The sequence below is a fragment of the Phocoena sinus genome, chromosome 6 (assembly GCF_008692025.1).
Source record: "Phocoena sinus isolate mPhoSin1 chromosome 6, mPhoSin1.pri, whole genome shotgun sequence".
NCBI lineage: Eukaryota > Metazoa > Chordata > Mammalia > Artiodactyla > Phocoenidae > Phocoena > Phocoena sinus.
Window position 1 is genome coordinate 33,720,295 of NC_045768.1, and position 19,947 is coordinate 33,740,241.

The window sequence follows — 19,947 nt, forward strand, 5'->3', positions numbered from 1 at the left end:
GTGGGTAGTGTAATCACCATAGCAACATGGCCCCTGTGGGCACGAAGCTGCCTATGAGGACAGTGCTGGGCGTGGGCCAGAGCCCCCATGCCAGGGGGATGGCAGGGCCCTCACACTCGCTTATGCAGCTCAGGAATCCCAGCCCCTGGCAGCCCAGAGAGGGAGCGAGGTGGGTGGGGAAGAGAAAAGGTGCTCGCCTTCCTTGTGGAATCCTAGGCAGAAACCCCAGCAGGAGCGTGGAGGGGTAAGAAGGGACTCTGCAGTGAGGACGAGAAGACCCAGGTGGGCCTTTGATCCAGTGCAGGTCTCAACAGCTCCAGGGGCATTCAGGGCATTTCTGGGCGTGGAGGTGATCAGCAGTGCCATGTGAGCTCCCCAAGCCTGTGCCCTCATAAAATTCAGCATTCTCTGCTGTGATTTACCTTGGGCCAGCAGCCAGGTGAAGCCTTTCCTTCAAATCCCCATAACCACCTGACAAGGCAGGGTTCACTGTCCCCGCTTCACAGGAGAGAAAACCGAAACTCTGTCATACATGGCTAGGTGGCAGGACCAAAGTATGGAACTAGCTCTGTCGGACTACAAAGATGTCTGAGACATTTCATTCATTTTTTAAAGAAATATTTTGATTTTTTGTTAGCTGGTTTATACCAGGAAAAACAGGTCAACTAAATTCTTAGGAATGTGGGCAATATTTATCTCAACCAAAATTTTTGTCCAGATTTTTTTTAATTGGAATATAATTGGTATCCGCAGGGGATTGGTTCCAGGAAACCCCGCAGATACCAAAATCCAAGGATGTCCAAGTCCCTTATATAAAATGATGTAATATTTGCATAGGTTATAAGCAATCCTCCCATATACTTTAAATCATCTCTAGATTACTCATAATACCTAATACAATGCAAATGCTATGTAAATAGTTGTAAATCCAATGTAAATGCTATGTAAATAGTTGGTGTGGCAAATTCAAGTTTTGGTTTTTGGAACTTTCTGGAATTTTTTTCTTTTTTTTTTTTTTTTTTTTTTTTTTTTTTTGCGTTACACGGGCCTCTCACTGTTATGGCCTCTCCCACTGCGGAGCACAGGCTGTGGATGTGCAGGCTTAGCGGCCATGGCTCACGGGCCCAGCCACTCCGCGGCATGTGGGATCTTCCCAGACTGGGGCACGAACCCGTGTCCCCAGCATCGGCAGGCGGACTCTCAACCACTGCGCCACCAGGGAAGCCCAGCCCTGGAATTTTTTAAAAAATATTTTCAATTTGCTCCCTGTTGGTTGAATCCGTAGATGTGGAACCCACAGAAACGGAGACCTACTGTAATTCACATACCATAAAATTCACCCTGTTAAGGTGTATAATTCAGTCATTTTAGTATATTTATTCATTCATTTTTGATACATCCCCAAAGTATAGCATAGTGCCTGGCATATAAGAGAATTTCAGCCAGAATGCTTGCATTCAAATCCTTAGCTACACTACTTCCTGCTGTGTGACTTGAAGTTAGTTAACATCTCTGAGCTTTAGTTTACTCCTCTGTAAAATGGGCATACTCATAGGATTGTGAGGGTTAAATGAGATAGTGCATGTAAAGCACTTAGTGCCTGCCACATAACAAGATTCAGTAAATGCTAGCCATTATCATTATGAATGAATGAATGAATGAGTGAATGATGGGACTGTGTCTGAATAACTGTGTTCACCTCTGGACACAGCTAAGAGAGATACTAATAAAGCAGAGCAAACTTGGCATGAAGAAGAGGCTGGAAAACTGGGGTTGATGGCTGGTTGATTGTGTGTAGGTATGTCCATGGCAACTTCCAGCTTTACATGTCCTTGCTCTGCTAGATCTGGGTCGGGGACAGACTCAGGGCCTAAGTCAAAGCCAAGCTGCTGTACCTCAGCCACCTTGAGTGCTGAAAGGCGCCTCAGGGCAGGCTGCGGGGGAGGTAAGAATGACGCAGGTGGGATCTCTTGGACATGAGTCCCCAGTCACTGGAATCTGATGTGAGAACTAGGAGAAGCCAGTTCAGCCCAGGGCTGCTCTGATGGAAGCACCGAGGAGCGTGGCTCAGCTTTATCTCCCAGTTGCCTCCACTTGCTGAGATTCCTGACTCCTTTATTTTTTTACCTTTTATTAGAGTACATATACACATACACATTTCATAAGCGTATAACTCAACGAATTTTCATAAACTGGATTCAGCTGTGAATCCAGATCAAGAAACAGGCCATTGCCAGCATCCCAGAAGCCCTTCCTACCCGCTTCCAGTTACTATCTGCACCCCCCTCCCAAGAGTAACCACCGCCCTAACTTCTGCCCACACAGACAGTGCTGCTCAAAGGGCATGTGAATCACCTGCAGACCTTGGTGAATGCAGATTTCGGCTCAGCAGGTCTGGGGTGGCCGGAGGTGCCGCAGCTCTAACAAGCTCCGAGGTGATGCTGATGCTGCATCCACAGACCACACTTAGAGTATGAGGTCAAGATTAGAACCCATGCTTAGTTTTGAGTTTGTCTCCTGGAGACTGATGATAAAAGGAAATGGAAGCACCAGAAACCCTGTCCCGTGAGAATCAGCAAGGCCTGTTTGGGCCAGTTAGGAAAGGTGATCCTAGCCCTCCACCCTGGAATCTCAGGAAGCAGGGCCATCCCATCACAGGGTGGAGTGCTGGGTTCTGGATCCTGAAGCGTGCTCTCAGCCATCCACCCTGCTCACAAGAGGTATATGAATGAGCTCCGGATAGGCAGCAGCTGGGAAGGGATGGAATAGTGGGGGTCTGGATACTGGATTTGGAAGCACGACGTCCTCTTCCAGCCCTCCCAGAGATGCTAGGATCTTATAACTCTGACTCAAAAGGCAAAGGCTACCTGGGAACACCCAACTGGCCTCCCAGTAAGTTCAAGAGTGGTAGGAATTAGTGATGTTTTCAAGTAAAAGGCCATAAATGTCTGTGATATTCTTTTGCTTGGTGATTTTTTTTTTTTTTTTGAGACAGTTGAGAGAGAATCTGATGTAAAACTGTGGTTTGGGGGCTATTTCAGCATGTGATCCCATGTTGTTGTGGCTGGCCATATGGTAAAGTGCTTTGTGATTTCAGAAGGTAGCCGGAAAGCTGGGCCAGGGGATGCCCACAGGCTTTGATGGTTACCTTTCCTGGCAGATTTAGATCAACTTAGGGATGTGGCTGAAGGAGCTGGTGTTGGCAAGGCCTGTTTGGGCCAATTAGGGTCCTGGACAGGCCATAGCCTCCCCACCCCCATCTCCTTTGTTCTTAGCCATCCAGGGTCTTCAGTTGTGAAGGGCTCCCTAGACCTCTGGCTTGCAGAGGAGGGGGCTGAGGAGGGTGCCAGGGGTGCCCCAGACCCTCCAGCAAATGTGCAGATGATGTCCCCCCATCCCACACACCCTCATGTGAATTACTGCAAGCCCCAGCCCTTGTCTTATAATTCATTCATGTGGTAACATTTCCCAGGTACCTACTGTGTATGAGGGTCTGCAGGCACAGAGCTGGACACAAATCACTGCCCTCGGGGAGTTAGCGTAGATGGGAAGATGGGAAGATGTAGTTAAACAAATAACTCCCATTCGGTGTGTTCTATGCTCTGATGGAGACAGGCCTAGGGGAGGGAGTGGAGGGACCAATCAGGGAAGGCTTAGAATAGGCGACCCCTCAGAAGGAGCTGCAGTTATTAATGGAAGTCCTGAAAGATGCCTCCTATTTGCTCACAAAGTTCCTAGCAGCTGCAGTCTCAGTGGCACATCCATCTCTCCTTCTGATTCCAGTGCTGGAATGGCTGGAAGAAGGACCTCAGTCCTTGTCTTCTTTGAAGAAAGAATTCAGCAAAGAGACCAAGATTGTGAAATAGAGACAGTGTTTATTAGAAGCAAAGTACGTGTGGAAGAGCACACAGGCGAACTTGGAGTGTGTTGTACACAATAGGGGCAGCTTAGGTTGCTTGTATGCGGGCAGTTTTCCAGTTGTCTCTGGCCAGTCATCTTGCTTGTGCCCATATTTGATCTGACACTGGGTCCTTCCTGGTGTGCCCACACATCTCTCAGCCAAGATGGATTCCAGCACAAAGGTTTCTCGGAGGTTGGCAGGACATATTACGGGGCGGCACTTCTTCCCTCCTTTCGTGCCTCCCCTACACTGAGGACCCCTTCTGTGCATGGGCCAGACTGGGAAATCCTATTGACCACAAGAATGAAGACATTGTGGTCACTTTGCCTTTCACCTAATCCAGGCCCAATGCTCCAGCTGGTCTCTTATCTTGAAGTATCAGCAGGAGACCAGTTGCAGCTGCTCAGCCTGGGGCCTATACACCTCCTACCTCACTTCCTCTCCTGCCTCCACACCCACTCATCCACACCTTCAGTCCACGGAGCCGCATGGAGGTGCACGTCAGCCCCCTCCCCAGCACACACCCACACCCCCTGCTACCACTGCCCATCTTGAGAATGCTGTGCTTCCAGAAAGCTCCCTAACCTCCAGTCACTGAGGTACCTGCGAGGGTTGTGTGGGGAAGGGGAAGAAGGGCCTCCTCCCTGTTTCGTTGCCTGAGCCAAGGCCACCAAGTACGGTTATGTATTTTGTGCACTGCACAAGGGTGTTGGCGTCAGAAGTGGGCGGGAACTGAATATAGCCTGCGATCTGCTCTCTGAGTCGAGTTCTTCAGCTGATAGGGTCTTAAGGAGGTGGGGGCTTTCAGAAAGGGCCTTGAGGGGGTGCCTGTTGGAAACTCCTTCTTCTAGAGAGGGTGGCTTCCTCTGATTTGCCCCAGGTCTCCTAAGATGCCCCACTGGCCCTAACTTGGGTCCCAAAGTACCCTTGTTTGTGCCCAGAATCTCCTGTGAGCCCTTGAATTGTTCCCCCAGAAAGTTTTTGCTGTACTCTAAACTCTAGAAGGCATTTTCTATGCAGATCTTACTTAAAGGACACTGGGTAAGACAGAGGCTTCTGGAGCTGTTTCTAGAGCATGCTCTTCAGAGGCATATTGCTTTGGGAAACACTCCGAATCTCTTCACCACCTCTCCCTCCAGAAAGACAGGCAGGCCCTGGAGATCCCAGGCTGAAGTCTCACCTTTCAGCTCCAGACTGTAACGCCTCAGGGTAACGGAGGTCTGGGGCTTGCTTTTAGATAGTCTGGGGTCTCCCTTGCCTGCCTTCTCACTATTGATCATGTGGGGTGAACAGTCAGAATGAAACAAAAGGCGCTTTTCCGAACCTTTCTGGACAGCAGGAAAACGGCTCAGCCCCCAACATCCAGCCAGCCGACAAGGCTTCCTCCAACCCAGTCATCATCAGAACAGACCTGCAAGGGAGGCTGTGTGTTCCTCTTCCTGCTGGTCCCCAAAAGAGCCGTGAAAGCCCTTCACTCTGGCAAGCAGGCCTTCCCAAAATCAATTGAATGAGCAGCTAAGCAGAATTGCTCCGGGTGTAGATTTTTCTTCCATCTGGAGATGTTCTCTAATTGCTTTTTCCTTTTTCATAGTTGAGACTGAGATGGCCATTGCCTGCCTAAAATTCCTCTTCCCCATGGTTGCATGTCAGGTTGTGTGCAGAGGGGGCCAGGGGCTTTATGTCTAAGGAGAAAAAAGGAAAGACATTAACATTAGAATAAATGTGTTTAAGACTTTGGGAGAGAGAGTGAAGTAGCTGTTTGTCTTATGTTGATGAATCAGTAGAGACTTGTATTAGAGGTGATGTAATCATTAGAGAAAACAGAATCATTTGAGCCCTGCAGAACCTTCTAGTTTATTTGGCATCATAGAGTCACCCAGAAGGGAGATACTTGGGACGTCATCAAATGAAACTTCCCTCAGCACAGGAAGTGCCCCTATAGCACCCTGAAATGGGGTCCTCCAAGCTGTGCTTGAATCCATGGAGTGATGGGGAGCTCACTACCTCCAGGACAGCATATTTCGTTGCGAGGAAGGGACCACTGAGGCCATAAGCTCAGCCTTTTTTGCCATCCAGTTCTCCAGTTCTGTCTGCAGTCTTCCTTTCCTGTGCTTGCTCAAGCTCAGCTTGCACATTTTTGGTGATCTCATTACCACCTAAGCGGGCCCACCCAGCCCAATCACCCCCTCAGTGCTGGATCCAGAGATTTAAAGGTGGGCAGTGTAGGCCCTGCACCATCTCGTGGGAGAGGCAGGCAAGTAATCAAGTGGACATCATCTCAGAAACATGCATGACCAGCACAGCAGAAACATGCATGAGGACAGAAATCTCAGGGAGGAGGCAGCTGTGACCTCCTTGCAAGCTCTGGGAGGAGCTTCTCAGAGGAGGTGTCCCACGAATATGGATTTTGGAGGACAAATGAGAATCTGTAAAGAGCTTAGAGAGAGGATGGCATGATGAGTGGAGGAAATAGCCAGTGCCAGGCCCGCATCGTGAACCAGTGTGATGTGTGGGGACGTTTAAGCAGCGTGGAATTGCTTGGGTGTGAAATGCTATGTGAGCAGTGGCTGGAGAGATGTGGGTGGTGGGTGCCACACCCTGCCAAGAATCTGGAGTTTAACCTGCGGGCTCAATGGGGCAGTAAAGGGTTTAAACTCAAGGAGACTTGCTTAGATTTGCACTGGAGAACAGTCCCTCTTGGAGGTGTTTGATGGATGAGCAGCAGGTGAGGGGAGAGGCGGGAGACCAGCTGGAGGCTCCTGCAGTGGTCCGGTGAGCAGTGATAAGGAACTCGTGGACAAAAATCAGATATTGATTAAGAACCTCAGCCCTTTACATACCTTCTTTCATCTCATCCACACAACCACTCCACGAAGTCAAAGGCATTAGTTACCCCCATTTCACAGATGAGGAAACTGAGGCTCAAGGAGGTTACGTGACCTGCCCAGGTTCACGTAGATAGTGACAAAGCCAGGACTTGAACTCCTGTCAGTCTGGCTCCAGAGTCCCTGATCGTAATGACTAATCTGGATGACACCACAGGAACAGAGAGGAGGGGTGTACTAACAAGAGACATGGGAGTACGATGGTCATCAGGCATAGCCCTGGCAGCAAACAGAGCCCACCCCGGTGCTTCACAGGGAGAGACCCCAGTGAAGGGACCACCTACAGAGGTGTAGGTGGGGTTAAGGAAGAAAATACAGGTGTTGAGGCAACCGCAGGAAGCCCTCACCACTCCTAGGCCTCTTCCTGAGCCCAGAGAGGGCCAGAGCCACGTGAGGAGCCCAGCTGCCGCCAGAGACAGCACAGAAGCAGTGGCTGCAGGGAGCACATACCCCGTCTTCTCTCTCCTGGCCCCTCCCATCTCCTGATGGTGCCCTCCATCCAGCCAGAAGCCAGAGGGCAAGGGAACCTGGGAGGTGCAGGCGTGGGAAGGGCAGAGAACGGGTCTGGGGGTGGTTCAGCAGAAGGAGATGGGCCTGGGGACTGAATAGGAGAGTGAGGGTAGGGGAGGATTCCTGGGGGACTTCCAGGTCCCTAACTTGGGTGACAGGTGGATAGTGGCACCATCCCTGAGTCGGGAGGAAATGGAGCTACTCAGTGGAAGCGCTGATGGGCTCAGCTCTGGCTCTGGAGTGTGAAGGTTTTATGGGACACCTAAGTGTCACCTAGGTCTCCAGTGACAGTGGCATACGCAGGTCTGGAGCTCAGAAGAGAAATAGGAACAGGGAAAGAGATAAAGGAATTGTCAGCACAAGGAAAATGGTTGAAGCCTGAGAGTGGGAGTGATAACTCAGGGAGAGCCCTTTTAGGACAAAGAGGGTCAAGGACTGAACCCCAGGGTCCATTTCCATCTTAAAACAATGGTGGGGCTTCCCTGGTGGCGCAGTGGTTAAGAATCCACCTGCCAATGCAGGGGACACTGGTTCGAGCCCTGGTCCGGGAAGATCCCACATGCCATAGAGCAACTAAGCCCGTGTGCCACAACTGCTGAGCCTGCACTCTAGAGCCCGTGAGCCACAACTACTGAAACCAGTGCGCCACAACCACTGAAGCCCACGTGCCTAGAGCCCATGCTCTGCAACAAGAGAAGCCACCGCAATGAGAAGCCCGCGCACCTCAACAAAGAGTAGCCCCCACTCATCGCAATTAGGGAAAGCCCACGTGCAGCAACGAAGACCAAATGCAGCCAAAAATAAAACAAATAAAATAAATAAATTTTTAAAAAAACGATGGTGGAGGAGTGGAGAGAGAAAACACCTCCTTTGCACAGGGATGACCCTGAGCAGAGGCAGCCGGGGGTGGGTGGCTCTGCTGGTAAGGGTCCCACTCTCCTGCTTTCCAGAGTATTTCTTCTAGTGTTGTTTCATCATTGTCCGAAGAGCTGTCTCCAAATGGGATGTGAACCCACTGGGATCATCTTGTGGAAGAATGTATTACAGCCTTTGTTTACTTTTTTATGTAAAAAAAAAAAATGAAAGAAATTAAGCTTTACTAAGATTTAATACTCAGACTGACCCCGGGGCCCTGGCCCAGTGGGTGTGTCTGGTGGTCTCATGCAGGAACTCTCCTGAGAACGGAGTGGTTGGTCAGTCTGTGACACGAGCCAGCCACAGGGCATTGTGTCCAGGATCCCCAGGACAACCCCCCGTCCAGTGATTCTCTAGGAGGACTCAATATAGAATTGTACTCACAGCAATGATTAATTACAGAGGAAGAACGTAAAGCAAAATCAGCAAAGTGAAAAGGCACATGGGGTGAGGTCACAGGGAATCAGGTGCAAGCTTCCCAGAGCCTCTCCCAGTGGAGTCACACAGGGTGCACTTAATACCCCAGCAACAACTTGTGACAACACACGAAATGTCTACCAGGGAAGCTCACTGGACACTCAGCCCCCAGGGTTTTTATTGGGGTCCGGTCACCTGGGTACCCTCTACTGAGCACATACCAAAATTCCAGGCTCTCAGAAGGAAAGCAGGTGTGCGGCATAAATCACGCTGTTTGCACAAACCCTTCAGGCACAGAGTCACTCTTATCATTGAGGGAATGGTGGGAACCCTCCCCAAATCCAAGTTCTCAAACACCAGCTTAAGCAAACCTTGCCAGCAGGTCTTGGGCCTGCTAGGTTACCTCTTTTCTGGCCAGGCATCCTCACCCATTCTGTGCTTTCAGTTTATGGCAACATATTGCCATTTCCAGTTGCCAGGTTAAATTTACATCATCGAGTTTTTACTGACTTAACTCACTTGTATTATTGGGTCTTAATGAATTTGACCCTACAAAATAGACAAGTGGCCCGAAAATGATTATGCCAAAGAAAATATAAGTCAAAGCAAATATAATAATGCCAAGCATATTGGAGTAATACTTTAACCCAAAATAAGAGATCTTTGCCACATTATGAGGTAAAAATAACCATATTATTTCATCTCTTACCATCCTTTTAAAAATTTCCTTGTTCTGTATATGTTCGTGTTTAAAATTGTTTTTCTGATGGGGGACATGATCAAAAGGGCTTGGAGACCATTGGTCTTCACAGTCATGTCAACCATTAGCTCTAAAAGTGTGTTGAAATCAGCCAGTTCTCAGGCTGGTCAGCTACTCCCCCAGTGTGCTGTCCCTTTGACAGCTGCCTCCCGGGCGGGGATGGACCTGATTGGGGTAAGGAGACTCTCCGAGGAGCAGGCGGCATGATGTGGGGGAGAGAGGGCTGGACTGGGTCAAGGCCTTGACTTCTGGGCTCAGCTCTGGAGCTGGGAGGTGTGGTTGGGAGAAATACCTTAATGCCCTGAGTCTCAGTTTCTTCATCTACAAAGGGGTTTTCTCAACTCAGTTGATGACTCCAAAAAATCACTCTGGTTTTGGTTGTTGTTGTTGTTGTTTTATTTGTTTGTTTTTATCATCGTATACTTAGTTTCTGGCCCAGTAATCCTTATTGAATGAACAGGTGAACAAATGAATGAATGAATGAAATGATCTGTAAAGTCCTGTGCAACTCTGATAGGCTAGGAATGTGTGATCTGGTCATTGAATAAGCTCAGGTCTAAATTCCGAATAATTGGCTCCTTCCCTGTCTCTATTCTGTTACTTTTCTTCCATCCTTGTTTTATAATACGGGTAATGACGTGGCCATCCTACACCTTCTCTAAAGTACTGTGATTCGTTCTTGCCTGTCTGAAATTTTTGAAATTAAAAAAAAAAAAAAAAGAAGAAGGTTAAGTCCTCACCCTTACCATTGTCAGCATTCACACCTCACCCATCTGTGTTTCTGAACAATCGAGGTAATGCTGTTGTCCTACCTTAGGGGGTTGGTCTTGCCATCTACCGAACCAGTTCCTACTTTTACAGATAAAATGGAAAGGGGAAATGCCCTGTCTCTGAAAAGCTAGAGAACCAAGTTGCTAGAAAGGCAGTGTGAAGGGACTCCCTGAAGGGAGCATGTCTGGGAACCTCCTACATAACTGCCTGCAGCCCTGGGCTGGATAGGAGCACTGAGGTGGGCAAACCTGCTGGGCTCTGGACACAGAGGGCCCGGCCTGTCCACTCCAGCCCAACTGTCTCTCTCTCTCCTAACGCGCCCACCTTCCTGCTATGTTCAGCTGAGGCAGGTGGGGACCTTTCAGGGGGAACTTAGTTCAACAGAGCTGAGAAAGAGCCAGGGAAAGACCATAGTCTAGAACCAGAGCTCACGGAGCACGCAGCCTTTTTGTCCCAGTGAGTGGGAGGCCCCAGAACCCAGTGGCATACAGCCCAGTCCTGGGCAATGATGTGGGGACCAACCTGGAGCTAGGGGAGTCTCCTGGTTCTTGGAGGGTATCCAGACCAGCCGGTGAGGGTGGACTCGGGAGAGGCTGGGGTCTGGCCACAATGGCAGTGCAGGTGGGGAGTGGGCATCCAGGAGGCCCCCAAGACCTAACAGGTGGTGACCCAGCCTGCAAGGATCAGGCTGTTGGCTCCTATCAGGGCTGGAAGTTTGTGGCAGCCACCAGCCCGGGGCTGGGGATCAGGGCACACTTCGGTGCTATGGAACAGCTGAGAGCCAGATAAGGCCTTAGTCCTGAGCAGGGACCCAGGCAGCATCGCTCCTCTCTCTCCAAAAGCATGAGGAGACGGGCCCCTGGTGGGAGTGGAAAGGCCACAGCCCCTCTCCTCTGGCCTTCCCCCTCAATGAGCAGCCCCTGACGATGGCCAGGAGCTGGGCTGGTGCAGCTGCCAGTCAGGCATCCCCGGGGCCAGTTCTGGCTGAGTTCTGCCCTGGTTTACCAGAGTGGCTGGGTCACTAGCGCTGGAGAAGGGCCATGCAGGCCTGTTGTCCTGCCCAGTCTCAGCCCCTGCAGCTCAGTGCTCTCCCCTCCCCGCTGCCCACAACCCAGAACCTGGGAGTCCTGTGGAAGAGGTTCCTGGGACTGCCTCGTCTCCTAGAGACTTGAGTGAGGAGGCAGAGAAATCAGCAATTGGGAGCACCTCTGCAGGCCTGTCTCCCCACATAGAAGGCTGTCAGAGAAGGAAAGGAGGGAGGGAAGATCAGAGGGCTGGTCTGAAACCCCTTAGTGGCGCCTCAGTGGTCCTGGGGGCCTCTGTGCCTCTGTCTATGACTGGCTCCCTCTGGGCTGTGGGCCCATGAAAGGCAGGATTTGAATCTCATATGCCTCTGCGCCCAGGGCCCTGGCCCTGGTCTGGCGAGTGGCCAATAGAACTAAACCTCTATCAGATTGAAATGTGATTGAAGGACTATTGATGCTAGTAAAACTCTACAGTATGTAAAGTAGAGCATCTGTCCACATCTAGAGTCCCCCTGCTGGGACACTCTCCTAACTGATGAAGTCCGTCCCCCGGGAGATGTTAATGCCTCTGTTTTCTCATGGCCTCTAGGTCAGGACCTGGATTCTCACCGTGGGCTACACGACCGCCTTTGGGGCAATGTTCGCAAAGACATGGAGGGTCCACGCCATCTTCAAAAATGTGAAAATGAAGAAGAAGGTAATGCCTCCTTCTGTTGCAGGGTGTTTGCAATGTTCATTTAGTATTGATTTTTAAAAGATTTATTAGGCACCTACTGTATGCCAGGCACTGGGCTATTTGCTGGGGATTCAAGCTAAACACAGCCCTCCGTCCCTCCCCACCCCAGCCCCCAACACCTTCAGCCTCCTGGGGACATCAGACAGCTAACAAAGCGTTTACAATGCAAGGTGATAAGGGCTGGTTGGGTGCATATGGGGGATACTGGGGTATAGCACCCAGGGAGGGCTTGGTGTAGGAAGTGACACCTATGCTAAAACCTGGAGGGTGAGTGGGAAGCAGAGGCTGGGGAGTTTTCCCTCTCCCAGAGGGAACTGTGTGCACGGAGGCCTGGTGAGGGGAGGGGTGTGTTCACGTTGCTGAGGGCTTCATGGGGAAAGGGTACAGGAGGAAGCCACAGGGGGAAGGCAGGAGCCACGGTAAGGAACCTGAACTTTAACCTGTGGGCAGTGGGGAGCCCTTGAAAGAGGAGAGTGAAACAGGGCAGGGGCCTGATTTAATGCTTCCATTTTCAAAGAGGCCCTTAGAGGACAGGAGCCCTTCCTTCGTGTGGGAGGAAAGCAGTTGCCACCTCTGTGGTTGGCTGTAACCATCATGTTGATTAAGCTTGACTCTTAGGATGTAGTCATAGAGAAGCTTTCCCCTCACTGTCCTTTCTAACTCTTCCGATGGCTGGCACTCTTCTTCCCTTGCTCCTAAGATAAAACTTCGGGCAAGTCTCATGACTTTGAAGGTCCTCTGGTCAACAGTTAATATGTGGAGTCCATCATAATATTCAAAACCTCAAACTGCCTTCAAAGGCATCGCCTCTTCCTTCCCCAGCTTGGCCTGAAGCAGCCAGTCACCTGCCCTGGGAGAAGGGGTGCGATGGGCTGCTTCTCTCTTTTGCCAGACTGAGTGTTTTCCCCATCCCATTCCCAAGGTTTCTGAACTCTCCTGAGTTGGGGCTTCGAGTGGTGGAAGGGGCAGGAAGGACCTCACTTGCCAGGAGCTGCATCCATCTTGCTGGGCCTGGCATTGGTTAAGCACACCCTTTAGGCTCTCATGGAGTCCTTTTGTGGAATTTTCAAAGCCCCCATTACTGGGATTTACTCTCCTGCAGTGGCCCCAACATGGGTGAAATACTACCCCCTTTGGCCATTTGTGGCTCCTTCCACAGACATGTGGCAGTCCCCCACTCCTGGGCCCGCCCCTCCAGCTTGCCTTGGGCAGGCCACACAGCTCTACCTGGCCCAGGGCCCACACCTGGTGCTCAGGAAGCACTCACACATCCTTCGCTCCTACAAACTCAAGGAGTGTGGCTGATCCCACGGTAGCCACTTCCCCTCTTCCGCTCCATCCATGGAGCAACTGGCCCGTTATCCTCCCGTGGGTTTCTCAGGCAGGAGTGAGGCATCAGCTCACCAGGTCCCCCAGGCTGCAGGGAGCCCTTAGCAATCAAGCCATCTGAGTGCTCTCCTTAAGCCTCCCTCTTGATTTGAGGTCAAGGAGGAAGCATACCCCCCGTCCTCTCACCTGGGGATGAGGTGAGATAGCATCATGACACGTCTTTCCAAAAATCCTCTTCTTGATTCAACTCTCCCCACCCCCACACACACACTTTTTAAATCCCTGATGGGTGTATAACCCATTTACAAACATCTCCTCTGAAAATCCTGCACTGTGACCTCATCCCACTCTGGAACGTGGTGCCTGTTGTTCCAGTTCTTCATCCCAAACTTGCATTTGCCATCCGATTACCTGGGTCATAAGCCATCACGCCTGTGGCAGACAGCAAGTGAGCCCGAGGTGGTAGGGCCAGCAGACACAGCAGGAGAGCAGGCTTCTACTCCCTGCTTCACTGCTGACCCGCCATGGGTCCTTCAGCAAACCTCTTCATCTTTCAGGGCCTCTGTTTCGTTATCTGTAAAAGGGTGAAGTATTGAAATGGCATTGTCTCCTGAGCTGTGATTCTGCCTGGTGCCCAGTGGCACCTCTCACTCATCAGCCCCTTCACTGCCAGGGAGCTGCTCTCCAGATGGGGGGGGGTGCCCTCCCTTCACCCTCTCCCCCATACCGGACCACCTTAGGACAATTATGGGCTGCATTTAGAGGGAGGAAAGAGCTCGGCTCTGCCACCCATTGCCTGTGCTCACCTGGAAATCCCTCCTCTCACTGGGGCTCAGGAGCATTTGTGACAACTCCCTCCTGTCTGTAATATGAGGAGCCTGGCCACCTGGTCCTTCTCAGACCTGGCTGCACATTACAATCAAATGGGAGCTTTTGAAAACTACAAGAAGTAACCCAGCCCAGCCCACACCTCCGGGCTGGAGCTGAGCATTGGGAGTACTAGACCTCCCCAGGTGATCCTAATATACAGCCAGAGTGGGAGACCTCTGGTCTAGATCAGGGCTACTCAGAGTGCAAGCTGAACCAGCAGCATTGTTGGCATCACCTGGGAGCTTGTTAGAAATTCGCTTTCTCAGCTCGCCCAGCCCTGAGAATCAGGTTCCTGGAGCCCAGGAACGTGTGTTTCAACCAGCCCTCCTGGCAAAGCGGATACAAGCCAAAGTTTCACAGCCACCTGGTAACTTCTTGGGCCCCTCATGCTCTGTGGCTCTGCCATTTATGACAAGTCCATCCTGGTTTTGAAGAATCACAGTGTTCGTTTCTTTGTGTCAATATGTAATTCATGCACATTATTATTGGCAATGGAGAACTGGCCTTTATTTTCTATTACTCATGTGATCACTAAGCAAGAACACTCAGATTGTCTGGCAACAATTGACAAAACATGCCAGGGAAGACTTCAGGAGTTCAGTTGTCTGAAAGCGCCATAGGAGTTGGGGCTGTGATGTGGCCACAGCCTGCTGGGCTGCCTGGAACAAGGGGACTCTCCCCACCCCAGGGGTCTGGGCAAAGTGAGAGCCCAGGCAGGTGGTGGGCCCACGCATCCAGGAAGGGGCCTGTCTGAAAAACTGCCAAAGGCTTTGAGTACAAGATTTGGTCACCAGTTTAGCCTGTTGTGAAAATGATTTAGGCCACATGAATACACCTTTCCAGTGTGAGACAGTTTTTGCTCTAGGCTTTCCAGTTATTCCAGGAAAAGCCTTGTGGCGCTACAGCTGAGTATCATTTATCAGCCAAATTAGAGGAGGTTAAGGGTATAGAAGAGAAATTTATACCTTTCACAGATCAGAAACTCAAGTTGGGAACGAGATTGTTTTTAAAGGGTTGTGGCAGTCGCAGGTCAAAACTGGGATTGAATTCTCCATGACTCCAACATTTTACATAGCCAAGGTTGGTTTTTATTGTCATTGTTTTGTTTTATTGGTTTTTTTTAAGTTTAAACTTTTTTTAAAGTGAGCCTCTTAGTTTTCTTTTAATGTTTTTTCTTATGCACTTTAAAAAATTTATTTATTTATTTTTGGCTGCATTGGGTCTTTGTTACTGTGCACGGGTTTTCTCTAGTTGCGGTGAATGGGGGCTACTCTTGCAGTGCGCGGGCCTCTCATTGCAGTGGCTTCTCTTGTTGTGGAGCATGGACTCTAGACGCACCGGCTTCAGTAGTTGTGGCACGTGGGCTCAGTAGTTGTGCCTCACAGGCTCAGTAGTTGTGGCCCACGGGCTTAGTTGCTCCACAGCATGTGGGATCTTCCCAGACCAGGTCTCGAACCAGTGTCCCCTGCACTGGCAGGCGGATTCTTAGCCACTGAGCCACTGGGGAAGCCCTTAATTTTTTTTTTTACTGACACATATACAAGATTTACCTAAATCTGAAAATGCAATCTCACACTTCTTTTTCAGTCTTTTTACCCTTTTCTTCCTTCCCTGTCTCCCATCTCATCCTCCCTCCACCCACCATGTCACACCCTCCCCAAACACACATACACAAACTTCACCCCATATGGCTACATTTGAAAGACATTAAAGAAAAAGAAGCCTGTTAAAGGAGGTATTGACATGTGGTGACTTAATGCTTCTAAATTCAGTATTTTTATAGTATCAATCGTAAAATCTTGAATTGAGAAGCCTCACTACCACAGTCTTTTTTTTGTTTAATTTATTTACTTTTGACTGCATTGGGTCTTCGTTGCTGTGCGCGGTGCACGGGCTTCTCATTGCGGTGGCTTCTCTTGTTGCAGCGCACGGGCTGTAGGCGCACAGGCTTCAGTAATTGTGGCTCTAGAGCGCAGGCTCAGCAGTTGTGGCTCACGGGCTTAGTTGCTCTGAGGCATGTGGGATCTTCCCAGATCAGGGCTTGAACCCGTGTCCCCTGCATTGGCAGGCGGATTCCTAACCACTGTGCCACCAGGGAAGCCCACTAACACAGTCTTTATTCTGCCTCTTCACTTACTAGGACCAAATTGGAACGTTGAGACTAGAGCGGTAACTCAGAGATGAGATGTTGTGGGGGCAGATGTTTTCTGAGGACAAAGAAACTTCACTACATATATGACTTGATACGGTTGCAAATAATAACATAGGGCCATCCTCTCAGACCTTCATCCAGGCTCAGCTTCAGGCAAATGCCAAGAGAGTGTCCATCATCTGAGTGACGGCAGGAAGGCAGGGCCTCCGGTTGTACAACTCCAGGGGGCACCATTCACACTGTATTCCCTCTGGAATGGCGTCCCTGGAAGTAGGCAATAAGCTGGTCCTAGTAGAAGGCCAGTCTGAATCAGTCAAAATAGCTGAAGTTTTTTGGAAAAATAAAGAAATGCCGTTTTCCCAAAAGAAGATGTTGGCCAACTTTTCCTGTAAAGAGTCAGACAGTAACTATGTTAGGCTTCACAAGCCATACAGTCTCTGTCACAGCCACTCAACACTGCCATTGTAGAATGAAAGTAGCCAAAGGCAAACACATAAACAAATGGATATGACTGTGTTCCAATAAAACTTTATTTACAAAGACGAACAGTGGCCCAAATTAGTAGTTTGCTGATCTCTGCTCTAAACAACCATGGGAAGTGATGTTTACTAGTAATAGCTAACATCTGTTGAACAGTAATTGTAAGCCAGGCTCTGGTAATCTAGTGGTTTGTGTGGTCATCATCCCCCATTGTGTAGATGAGAAAACTGGCTCAGATGGGTTAGGAAACTTACCAGGGTCTCCCAGCTAGTTAGTAAGATTCAAACTCAGATCTGATGCCAGAACTGGGTGCTTAATGGTTCCTGGGTGCCTTCACTCTCATCTCTCACTCAGTGAGAATGGAGCACAAGTAACCTCCTAGCCTCAGAGAGAGAACTCGGTTTCATGGCATCAGTGTGCACTGACATAACCGAGGAAAGTTTGTGCAGCTTTTGAAGAGAAAGCTGAAAAACAAGAAAGGAAGTTAGGGAAGCTGAGGTGAGACTAGAGACATGGCCTTGCCTAATTCTAGTATTCTATGGTGCTCAGACTTTGTAGGGTTAGGTCAGTGCTATTTTTTAAATTTAAATTTTTAGATCTTTTTTAAAAGATTATTTTTGTCACCTCTCTTTAGCATTGTATTGTGTATACGTATGGGGTATTTGTATATTTATTCATTATTAGTCTCCCACTATCATGCATGCTCTGTGAATGTAGGATATTCATGTTTTGCTCACTGCTGCAGCCCTAGTGCCTAGAAAAGAACCTGATTCAGAGTAGGCACTCAATAAATGTTCCTGTGATTAATAAATCAGATGTGATCCATAACTACTTAAACTAAATCCATTTAGTCACAAACAGTGGTCAAGTGCCAGGCTTTGGAAATGGTACCAAAAGGAAATTATACATGTCCTCTCCTGTTACTCTCAAGATCTTCCCACCTTGGGCCTGTCTGTGTGATGATTAGCCCTGAGTCTAGCAGAGCTGAGGTGCAGTATCACACTTTGCCCCTAGATGTCACTGTCCTCCACATAAACACAGAACCATGCATTCTCAAAACCCAAGTAATGGTAGCTACAGAGCCCATTTGTTGAGCATCTTCTCTGAGCCAGATGTTGTGCTAGGTGCTTTCCATACATCATCTCATTTCACTCTTATACCAACTCTGCAGCTTAGAGCTCACCGGTCTCACTTTTAGAGGAGGAAATAAGCCTAACAGAGTCATACAGCTTGATCAAGATAACATTTCACAAGAGCTGGGATTAGAATGAGGTCTTATAGATCCAAAACGGTGTTCTTTTTCTGCACCGTACTTAGAGATATTACGTGAACCTCCCCACTCCTTGCCATTTTACAAATCAGAAATGCAGAATAAGAGAGGAAGTGATTTGTTAGGGTCACACCAGGTCACAAGGGATGGTCCACATAATCCCAGGTCCTGTCTTTCCACTGCCACTCTGCTACCTCACACTTCATACGTGAGCCTTAAAATTGGGAGGACTTGACTCTCATATTTACCAGAGAGAAATTCTGATGCTCATCTTCTGTGCTGCATGCGTGCCTTCCCTATTCAGGCAGCATCAGGAGAGGTGCAGCATCCACTCAGAAGGGAGGTCTCTCCCCTGTAGGGGCTCACTGAGGGTGGCCCCAACCCATGTTTCTCAGCCCTACCCTTCAATGTACTACTTCTTGTCCAGTGTAGACTGTGCAGTCCCAACAGACCTGAGGTGTGGTGTGCTGGAGTGTAAGGTGGTCCGTACTTCTGTATGCATGAGCTCTCAGGAAGAGGCCAGGAGAAAGTGGTACTGCTGAGCAAGTTCAAGTTCACTGCCTCCTGGGAGTTAGACTGTGGGGAGAGTAGTACCCCTTATGTCTCGTGGGAAAGACTTGGCAGAGAGGGAGGGACCTGGAGGTGCTGGCACTTGCTGGTTGGGGAAGTTTGGGGAGGGGAGAGGACTGAGAAGCTGAGGCCCGCAACTCTGCCTGCCCGGTGCTTGTGGCATCTACATCCTCCTGCCCATCTGGTAGTCACTGCTCTGGATCAGGCCTCATCCTTCCTCATCAGGACAATGGCCCCAGCGCCTAACTGGCCTCCTACTGCAGGATCCCGCCTCAGGTTCACCCCTTAATGCTGCAGAGAGTTCCCCATCACGCTGATGCTTAAAGACGCTTAAACCTCCAGTGGCCCCCATGAGGCCCCATCACATGTCGTGCAGGCTCTCTCTCTCCAGCCAGCCCTGTTTCCAGCCACCCCCAACCGACCCCATGCACACCCAGCCACACAGAGCCTCTCACAGAAAGAACAGGGTGTTTCAGACAAAAGAACCAGCACCTACAAATGCCTGGGAAAGGATAGGAACCTGCGGCAGGTGGTGCCTTATAGGAAGTAGAACCTGAGCCCTAGGCAGGAGACAGTGACCTTGAACTTGCTCAACAGCACCACTTTCCCCTGGCCTTTTCCTGAGAGCTCATTCATTCATTCTCCACATGTTCCTCAAGAAAGTTTGAGAGCCAGCCCCTGCACAAGGCACCAGGGCACAGAGGGGAGACTGGATGATCGCTGCCTCGGTTCTGATAGGAACACAGTTGCAGCATGGGCCCCATGCAGGGCACGCCCAGATTCACAGAGGAGCAGCTGCTCAGGCTCAGTCTTGAAATCAGGGTAGGAGGGCACCAGCAGAAAGGTGGGGGAAGGAACTTCCAGGGGTCAGGTGCAGTGTGTACAAATGCCTGGGGCTCAAACAGCCCTGGGTGAGCATCAAGCAGGGAGGTCCCTTCCAGCCTGTCCTCCAAGTCCTCAGCTCCTCAGGCATTTCTTCCCTTTGGCCCAATTTCTCAAGGCTAACAGGGAGCTGCCTGGTTCCCCTGAGGGCAGGGGTTAAACCAGGTTTCTACAAGCTATCAGCGGTTCACTGAATGCTTCTGAAAAATCTCAGAGGGGGGCTTTGCCAGTGCCCCACCCCCAGGTAAAGTGGTCTTGGTGGATTTGATCTCTTTGGCAGTAACTCAGCAGTACTTTCTTGTTCTTTTCACAGTTTGGCCACAGAGAAGTCTCTTGAGTTTCTATTTCTCCTTTAAGGATGGCTTTAATCATTAAAAGCCAGACCTGGCGATATTTCTTAAGCTTCTGCTTCAGTTTTGTTTATTTTTCTATAGTCTTTTCTAGAACTACTTCATCACATTAGCTTTTGTTTGG

At 49.8% G+C, this 19,947-nt stretch overlaps 1 protein-coding gene across 1 annotated transcript in view; it reads left to right on the top strand.

The window, feature by feature from the left end:
* GABBR2 (gamma-aminobutyric acid type B receptor subunit 2) overlaps positions 1-19,947 on the top strand; it is a 369,057-nt gene that overhangs the window by 289,761 nt on the left and 59,349 nt on the right. The window contains exon 12 of the mRNA XM_032634226.1: positions 11,774-11,881. Coding sequence (XP_032490117.1) covers positions 11,774-11,881 — 108 coding nt within the window. The remainder of the gene's footprint in view (positions 1-11,773; positions 11,882-19,947) is intronic.